Consider the following 10,438-nt stretch of genomic DNA (forward strand, 5'->3'; position numbering starts at 1 on the left):
CCTCAGCTCCGTCTTGGTTAAATAGCCGAGGTAGCCACGCGCATCGCGCGCCTCTTCTCGCCGACAAACTGGCACGCCTTTTCATGGCACGCCTTTTGATGCATTCGGGCACGCCTTTTGATGGCACGCCTTTTGAGGGTGTGGGCACACCTTTTGAGGGCACGACTTTTGAGGGCTCGATATCTACATCCATGTATATCTTTTGGACAGCCTATCTACCCACTCATACAGTGTCTTCTACACCAGTCAGCTTTATCAATCCCTTTGTTTCAACCTCAAATAGGTTTCTATCTTCACACCTATTTGAGTTTGAGGGGGGGTTATACACAGTATCATGTATAAGTCGCCCATGGCGCACTCCCTAAGTCACCCCCTTGGTGCACCACCACAATCTGCTACAACGGTCCGACATGACCCCGTAAACTGTCTGCTTCAACGGTCCGACATGACCCCATAAACTGTCCCGACATTGATTCCGGTCAGCTGCTACAACGGTCCGACATGACCCCGTAAACTGTCTTCTACAACGGTCCGACATGACCCCATAAACTGTCTTCTACATCGGTCTGACACGACCACACAGTGTCCTGCTACATCAGGTCCGACATGACCCCGTAAACTGTCTGCTACAACGGTCCGACACGACCCCATAAACTGTCTTCTGCATCGGTCTGACACGACCACACAGTGTCCTGCTATATCGGTCCGACATGACCCCGTAAACTGTGTCTTCTACAACGGTCTGACACGACCATACCGTGTCTCCTATCCTGTTTTATTTTATTTATCAGTTTATTTTTCTGTTTTGTAACTCTCTCCAAACTTAAGTTGGTTTGTGTCTAACCTCCTTGAGTTTGAGGGGGGCTGTTAAACCCACTAAACCTAACCCATTACTACCTACCACACACGCTCACCTCCTCACCTAACCTACCACTACCACCTCCACTTCATCCCCTACCACTTCACCTACTACCTTCTTCTCTTCTATATATTTGATCATTGTAAACACAACAATAACAATCAATATATACATACAATTTATTTTCTCTCTATCAATTTATCTTACAGTGTCCAACTACATCACGTAAAAAACATGGGCCAAAATTTTTTTTTACCAACTAAAACAAAAAAATCAGTACTTCACAAATAAAATAAAAACGCAAGATGTATTTGAAAATATAAAAAAATTACTTATAATATTGTCCAATTGAATATAATTTCAATTTTCTTATACAAGTTTCATCCAAAACGCCACAAACATTACAAAAAAAAATGTGAATTTTATTCATTACAAAATATTTTTTTAAAAATATTATAGATACTAAATAAATTATCATGTGTGTAGACCTTACACTTATGTGAAAGTTTTGACAAAAAATTGATAATTTATTTGAAGTCGCTACCATAACTCAAGATTTTTTTTTGGGACGAAAAAGTATGGGTGTGTTTGGTTTGGTTTTGGGAGAAATTTTTTTTTAAAAAAATTTAGGAAAAGAGTTTAGAAATTTTTTTAGTTTGTTTGGTTATATATTTTAAAAATAGTTTTGGAGTGTGAGAATTTAAACAGATTTGATATTTTGTTGTAGTTGAGTAGATATATGTGAGAGAAAAAGTGATTAATTGATATGTACAAGATAGAAAATGAGTTTGAATTTTTTTTTTCAAAATCACTAAATCAAATAAAATTTTTAAAAAAAATTTCTAAAATTTATTTTTCAAAAATAAACCAAACAAGGCCTACATATTGTTGCATATGTTTTGGAGTGAAAATCCAGAAAGTAAAAAAAAAAAAAATTAATAAAACAACACAACACAAAAAGAGCATGTTTGTTTTGAGGGATAAGAGGGTGGGATTAGACTATTAGTCCCACCGGACTAATAGTCCATTGTTTGTTTGAAAAATTTTGCTCCGGACTATTAGTCCCATAAACATGGGACTATCCTATCCCATGGGGGGGTGTGGGATAGAAACCATGGGATTGGTATCCCATGGAATTATTTTGTGAAATGTCCATTTTACCCTCTATGCTATTACTTAGTGAACAATTAGAAAATGGTAAAATAGTCTTTTGAACATTTATAAATTATTTTTTTAGTGTTGTTGATTTAAAACTATATATTAAATAAAAAATTTAAATTATAAATTATAAATTAAATTTAATTAAAAATAATAAATTATAAATTAAATTTTTTTAGTGTTGTTAAAAAATTAAATTTACATATTAAATAATTTTTTTTAGTATTGTTAATTTAAAATTATATATTAAATAAAAAATATAAATTATAAATTGAATTTATTTAAAAATAATAAATAATAAATTATAAATTATGGCCTTATAAAATAAATTTTTTTAGTGTTGTTGAAAATTTAATTTATATATTAAATAAAATTATTTTTTTATTGTCGTTATTTAAAATTATATATTAAATAAAAATATAAAATATAAAATATAAAATTAATTTAATTGAAAATAATAAATTAAAAATTGTGGCCTTATAAATTAAATTTTTTTAGTGTTGTTAAATTATAAATTATAGATTATAAGGGTAAAATAGTCTTTTGAACATTTATTATCCTTATCCAGTCCGTCTAACCAAACATTGGATTTACTAAAAATAGTCCAATCCAGACATCTAATCCCATGACTAAACAAACATAGGATACAAATCCAATCCAACCAAATAGTCCCGGGACAATGTATCCCGGGACTAACAATCCGATGGATTACAATCCCCCCTTATCCAGTCCGTCCAAACAAACACACCCAAAAGGATCGGGAATAATGATATATGTATGTTGCCACGTGTGATAGTATACATGCGTTTGACATTAGTCAAAAAGTCCGTAGTTCTAAATTCCTAAATATATATATATATATATATTATAAGGCAAGAGGTTTTTTGAAAATGTCTTAAAATGTATGTGAGATACATTTTAATCCAATGGTCTAAATTGTCTCATCTCAACTTCAATGGTTGAGATGTCTTTATTTCCCTCTCTCTCCATCAATGGTTGACGAGGAAGAGATTTAAGCATCAACGGCTTTATTTCCCTCTGATGGTCCGAAAATATCTCTCTCTCCCCTCTCCATCACAGGTATTCATCTCCTCTCTCTCTCTCTCTCTCTCATTTCAAGTTTTGAACTCTTTCTCTCTACCTTCATCGGAGCCCATCCCGTACGACGCCGACGACCACCGACACCACCGACCACCTCCTCTCCTCTCACCCTCCTCTTTCGTCTCTCTCCCCTTGCAAGGTAAACTAGAACTTCCAACTTGAATTCATGATATTTTTTGTGGGTTTGCTTGAATCTGAATCTGAATCTGAATGTAAAGTTGTGTCGAATCTGAGTTTTGAATCTAAATGTAAAGTTGTGTTGAATCTGGGATTTGGTTGTAAAGTTGAATCTCAATGTTTTGTGGGTTTGCTTGAATCTGAATGTTTTGTAAAGTTGAATGTTTTTTTGCTTGAATCTGAATTTTTTGTGGGTTTGTATAGTTGAATCTGGATATTTTTGATATGTGGGTGTTTGGTTGGGTTGATTTTGAATGAGTTTTGAATCTGGATATTTTCATAGATTTTGAAACTGGATATTTTCATTTTTAAAAAGTTTGGGTCTGAAATGGGTTTCACTTGAGCAGCCTGATATGGGTATGTTTTTATTGTTTTTGTTTTTATAAAACATGTTTCTGTATACATTTTGGATACATACTTTGATGGTTGTCATGATCAGTATAGAAAATAAATTTCATAATTTATTTATTTATTTATTTATTTATTTTTAAATTTTATTGACAGATTCACAAGGGAAGGATAAGAGGGTTCTTTTTGATAACAATGACTTGGTTTTGCATGAAGGATTTCTAGAGATCAATTCATTTGGCCACTCATTTAGGTCAGTTTTATTTTATTTTATTTTCCTTTTTTTACCCTTTTTTTTATATTTATAATCGGTATGAGCAAAAATGGAAGTTGCATCATGTAGCAATTAGGGCTATAAATCAATCAAGTTTGAGCCGAATTGACGAGATGAATTCTAACATAAAAAAACTTGACAGGGACTATGATGCAAAGAGTGAAAGACAACAAACTGTTGAGGAATTCTATCGGGTGAACCACATTAACCAAACATATGATTTTGTAAGTTCACTATTGTTTTCAAATTTTTTTTTTCATTATTGTTTTTGTTTTTATATGGGTTTTTGAAAACAATGACAAATTCATAAACACACATCTTTTCCATTTTGGTGTGAAAACATTCTTGAAAAATAAAATAAAAAAAAAGTTTAGAGCTGTTTCTTAAGAACAATATTTTCAAAAATAGTTTGTCACACAAATTTTTTTCATTTTTCATAGATTTTGAATATATTTTCATAGACTTTGAATATATAAACCCAGTTTATGCACTCTATATTTTCATAGATTTTGAATCTGGATATTTTCATTTTTAAAAAGTTTTGGGTCTGAAATGGGTTTCACTTGATATATATACATGTATAGTCCAGTGTATAAAATTGATGAAGGGTTGGAGATGTTCTTAGTAAAATGTTTAAGGCCCTAAAATATTTTCTCTAAATTTACTACATAGCAGGGGTTGGGTCTTGGAGAAGTTCTTGGTCTTGGTTGATTCCAAAACAAATCAACTTCCAACTTGAATTCATGATATTTTTTGCTTGAATTCATGATATAATAAGTCGACCTACACTAAATTGTGTCCATTTCAACTCTGAACCAAATGACAATTATGTTGTAATCAGGCATAAATGACAAATATACACTAAACAATATCAATTTCAACTCTTAACCAACCAAATAATGATACATTACATGCAATTATATGCAATTCCATGAGATAACAAAGGTTCAAATCAGGACATAAATGCCAAATAACTATACTCCCTATGAGAATAATATAAACTGGACTATAACTATACTCCCTATGCCAAATAACAAAGGTTCAAATCAGGACATAAATGCCAAATAACATAAATGCCAATTATATGCAATTCTATGACAATGTTTTGTGGGTTTGCTTGAATATGAATGTTTTGTAAAGTTGAATATGAATGTTTGTATAGAATAAGGCAAAGGGTGAGGTGAGAGATGGACACACATAGATGGACATGAGTGATGACCCATCACTACTGATTGGCCTATATATAATGCAAAGGACTCCCAGATTGGGGACACACTAATAGACCTTCTTGAGGCTCCTTTAGCTTTACCATTCTATGTCAATAACTCAATTTTTTTTAATGTTTTTTAATTTCCCAACAGTGGCTTCAAGACCCATCGTTCAACATCAAAACAGAGGTATTTTACATTGTCTCTTGAATTTCCCTTTCTCTGCTCTTGATCGCTGTTGTTGGTTAATTATGTTTTTTGAATTCTGAATCCTGACGGATTTGTTGTTTGGATTTGTTGGTTGATAATATTTTGTATTACTTCTAAGATTTCATGTACAGCACACAGTACTTCCCTTTCTATTTGACATGTAACTTTATAGAGATATGTCCAATTTTGGAGTTAATAATAATGTATTTTGGAGTTGAGCCCATCTCAATCTCAATTAAACAGTGGACGTTTTATTTTTAGGCTTTTAAGTCTGTAGAAAATTTGTCAAAAATTTACCAAATAGGTTTTTGTTTTCAACCTTCTTTTTTTCTCCTTCCTTGAAAGTTCAAACATTGAGTTTGCATTTGCTTTGATTGTTGAAAAACTTTGTTCTTTACCTGCTCGCAAAACTTTTTACTTTATTGTTGACTGTAAAAGAAATAACATAACTGTAAATCAAAACACAAAACATGCAGCGGAAAAATATTTAGATCATACCTTTAGATGATAGAAGCTCGTGGGTAAATCACGTGCTTCCAGAGTCTGATAAACCAACCCAGCAGTGAAGTGATATCACAGATTGAATATCACCCACACAAATCACAGTGCAAATGACTTGATCGTTGTTCTTTTGGGAGAGAGTCAGTGTATGGGTAAAACTCAGATCATACGTTGTTTCTCTCTCTTAATCAACCATAACCCATATACCAGATATATAATATTTTATTATTATCTATCCATATCAGTAATGGAGATAATATCTGTATCCTGAGTGGTTATCCTAAATAGGTTTGAATTCAATTTCAAAACCTATTTGGATAAGATTCAAATATATGTTCAAATGGTCATGCCACATGGGCGCCCATTACTAACATCTCCCACTCGCACATGAGTTGGCATGACACTGCCACAACTCTATCTCAATCTCCCAAAAAATAAACAATCTCATACTAGCCACTGCACCGTGCGACTGCTGAGAACACCTGCATGTGGGAGCTCTATACTAGAAACTCAAAATGAGCCAGCATAGAGACATCAACCCAAAAAAAAACAGAAATAGTGTCTCATATACCCCAGACCCATCTAATTATACCGGTCCAAAAAACATCTCTATCCCTCAAAAGAGCATGTTTGACCCTCTCAATTCTTGCAATATATTCACACTCAATTCGCCTCTCATACAGAGCGATGTGAGTTTCCGGCAGTGAATATACAACAGTGGTGTAATACTAGATGATCTTCCTTTTGCACTCATGCCATTTAGTTTAGGATTGACCGCTTTCCCAGTGATGTCCCTTAAGGCCGAATCATACATGACCGCAGGCAACATACCAAAGTAGCAGAACATCAATCCCTTACCTTATGACATAGTCAAAAGTCACAAAAGGGTACGTAGTGAAGTCATATCAATAATGACACGTAAGACTCACTCGTGAGGAAGCAGTGATCCATTCTCTCACCTCATTACTCGGTCGCTAAGCACATATAGTATGAATACATGCTACGGTGGAGTAACTCTTCCATAAAGAGTGACGTCATACTCGATACACCGTACAGATATTAGTCTAGTTGCTTTCTAGCGCCTAACCCGAATTCTCTATTTGCTCGCCTTCTTGGCGTCAAATGAGATCTCGCATCTGGCTAATCATAACAGGCACAACATGGAAAGTGGGTACTAACATCCATGTTTGGTCCTTAACACGACCTCATCTTGGTTATAACCAAGGCGACATACATAGTGGATGATTTAAGCCTCTCTTGGCTCCAAATAAAAATAAACCACCAGTCTCATCCTTACTCGCTCCCAAGCGCCAAGGGCGATTGCTCGTGTGAGTGAGCCAATCTTGCCTGCTGACATCATCATCTGCTAATCATTATGACACAAACCATAATAGTGTCAACATCCCATCATCTCAAAATAAGTGATCGATTTTAAAAAAATTGACCACAGCTTGCGCAATTATAGATTCCAAACATAAGCCTTATCAGCACCTCTTGCGATAAGTATATACAACAGAATCCACCATGTGCACCTCACATGAAGTAATTTAAGATCACTACCTCTTGCGCAATAACCTCTCTAAAGATATTTTGGTGACCAATTTGCGTTCATTCTTAGTGCGCCCAACTAGCACAGATGCGCCCAACTAGCGCATTGAATCTTACAATGAGCAAATTAATATACAACTAGTAAATTATTTTATCCACAGTCTAATGAGCAAGGTCAATGTCTAAACAACTCAGTTGACCATTTACCAAAGATAACACTTATCATGCCGAATACGTCCACATAGCGTACTTTAGGCTCCCACAACAAAGAAAAGATCGAGGAATATAGGTCATATGTTTCTCCCAAAGACAATCCGAGGATTCACTTAATAGCTAAGGCTCTGGCTTTTACCGATAGGTAAGTCAATAAGTTTGTAATTTTGCATCTAGAATCGTTCTAGGATATTCCTTATGTAAGTCATCGAAGACAAAACATGAATTCTCCCAAAGCAATCCCTAAGGATCGTACATCCGAGCATATAAATTACATTACCCATATCCATCATATCTAAAATAGAGGACTGCCCACCCTAGGTGGCGACAACCTTATAAATTCCTGGCTCATAATGACTAAGTAAGGAAAAACTTCTTTTTGGACTATTGATCATGGCTCAGTGGTCTTCATCGATCATCGTTGGCCTATCATGGATTGACGAAATCTAAGAACCACTATTTGGATAACTGTTTTAGGTTGTAAAAGATTTATTGGAACTAGCAACCTTTTTGCGCTCCTAACTTTTCACCATAAAAAAAAACAGAAGGTAAATCCCTACGGATCTACTTATCCAATTCTCTAACGAGAAGTTGGGTCACAATGTCCACAAATCAATGTTCCGAACTTATGTCAATCATAGCCTAAGTCAAAATAACCTCACTCCCCAGGAGGAAGTCTTCTCATGGTCTACACTTTCCTCAATGGTGCGACTTTTCGGTATCTAGCGAGCCTTATGCCTCAACAATGACTATCCAAATTACGCATAACTTTATAACAGTTTTGCGTCATAATGGAAAGTCAACCAAATGGTTAATCCTCAAAGACTTTGTCTTAAACTGCGCAACATTAATCCACTTTCTAAAAACATGGGACTAGAGCCTTTGGCATTATCCTAGGCTTTTTATCATCTTGTGGAGCAATTGTGAATGTTTCCCTCTCAATCACCCAGTGATGACGTGAAAATTTTTCACATTCGCTACCACGCAACTAAGAATGTAGAGTATTCTTCTCTAATAGAGTAATCCAATAGTAGGCACATCGCTCCCACTGTCCCTAGGATATTGGAAATTTCTTTCCATTCTCAACTAGGCTACATAGAGCGCTATGCTTGGAATTCTCCATCTTATAGAGTTCCGAAAACTCTATTCACGTCACCTTTACTAATAAAACTTTATGTGACTTAGTTACACTACCACAAAGCTGCTTACCTATATGCACATGACCCGGAGGGTTTGCATGACCGCATACAATAATGCGTCACACGACCCTTTGTGTTTACAAGACAGCACACAATAATGCGCTATAGAACCCTAGGTCTTAACTTTACAATCTTATGAGAAGTAACATAAAGATAAGCTGCTTAACAGTTACAGATCGCCCATATATGGCTCTCCACTAACCTATTACTCAAAATTGGAGTGTAAAATCTGATATGGAGGGCTCTTAGTTAGGGATATAGGCAACAAACTAGTGCAATTTCCAATTGGGAAACATTTTGCGCCATTATCCACCTAACATTAACAATATTTAATTCCTTATTCTCTACTACACCATTGTGTTGTTGAGTACTAGGAATAATCAATTTTCTAAGCATCCATCTCTCTTCACAAAGTTTTCTAAAAATAACTCAAATAGATACTCGCCACCTTGGTCAAAACTAAAAACATGAAAGCTGTTATCTAATTGATCTCAACCTCATATGTGCAATGTCAAAAATCATCTCAAAACTTTTGACTTATGGGAGATCAAATAGTCTTGACTCAGATGCGTATCGTAATCTATAAATGTGTCGAGATTGAGGCTTAGCTATCATCCCCTTACACATATCTAGTCACAAATATCATAGTGGACTAAATGCGCCAAATCAAATGACCTTCTACGGCTTTCCTACTTACTTGTGCGCACCCATTGCGAACAAAGTTACACATTCACATGAGAGCAGGATGTCATAAGCGAGTGGGCCCGAGAAGGCCTACTCAAACCATCGTGTCATCATCTCATTAATGTGATTAAGTATAATAAGCCACCGGTTCATGACCAATGTCATAAACTAATTCCAATCATCTTAATGTGTGAGTTCTCGAAGATAAGTTTAAAAGGTTTAGGCCCAACTAGGTAATGACTCAGGACTAATTCATATTCACTAGATCATAAAAGGATGTCATGGAGATATCAACTGCGCCTAAGTTGCAAATTTAACTAGTAAGTGCTAATCCCCTGCACCTTCAAGTCAATTTTATTCTCCATACACTTTAATACATCTAGTTGAAAGATGACGATACTCCTCTTGCCATATCTATTTCTCGCTTCATAGTTACTTGCAATTAATTCTACTATCCACAAGAAGGAGAGAATAAGCTATCACCTATGGCAGCTCCTGAAGTAACTTAAGCGCGAATGAGGCTAAAGAGTCTAATTTCAACACAATGCTCTCACAAGCGATGCGTCAAATTCTTAGAGTCATAACAACGTTGTCAGCCTTGACCTTTTCATTACTATGCTGCAACGTTTGCGCTTAGTGGTAAATGTTATTCAAAACGTTAGCCTAGTAAAGGAATCACACAAAGAAGCACCTCATCCATGTCTCACACTTAAGTGTGGAAACAAAGTGTCCAGACTTAGACAAGTTAGCAATGCTAATAGATTTTGCAGCCTTTTGGCGCTAATCTTTTCACTTAGTGTTAATAGATTTTGCTGCTACTAAGCGTTAATCTTTTAATCTTCAAGTGATACTTCAACGCACACTATTATAGTGCATGAAATTTTGCTCCATCCACTCCCAATAATTGGGTAGAGAGCAAAATGCTGCTCATACTGGCTACTCGTCTTACACTTAATGA

General features: G+C 35.1%; 1 protein-coding gene across 1 annotated transcript; it reads left to right on the forward strand.

The window, feature by feature from the left end:
• Positions 1-2,881: 2,881 nt before the first annotated feature.
• On the forward strand, positions 2,882-5,558 carry LOC145801335 (uncharacterized). The gene is made up of 4 exons (XM_082892451.1): positions 2,882-3,257; positions 3,800-3,896; positions 4,060-4,141; positions 5,279-5,558. The coding sequence occupies exons 1-4, from the start codon at positions 3,059-3,061 to the stop codon at positions 5,333-5,335; spliced, it is 435 nt and encodes a 144-aa protein (XP_082748577.1). The 5' UTR covers positions 2,882-3,058; the 3' UTR covers positions 5,336-5,558.
• The last annotated feature ends 4,880 nt before the right edge of the window (positions 5,559-10,438 follow it).

Source organism: Camellia sinensis, chromosome 10, assembly GCF_055761805.1.
Source record: "Camellia sinensis isolate YWXY chromosome 10, ASM5576180v1, whole genome shotgun sequence".
NCBI classification, from domain to species: domain Eukaryota; kingdom Viridiplantae; phylum Streptophyta; class Magnoliopsida; order Ericales; family Theaceae; genus Camellia; species Camellia sinensis.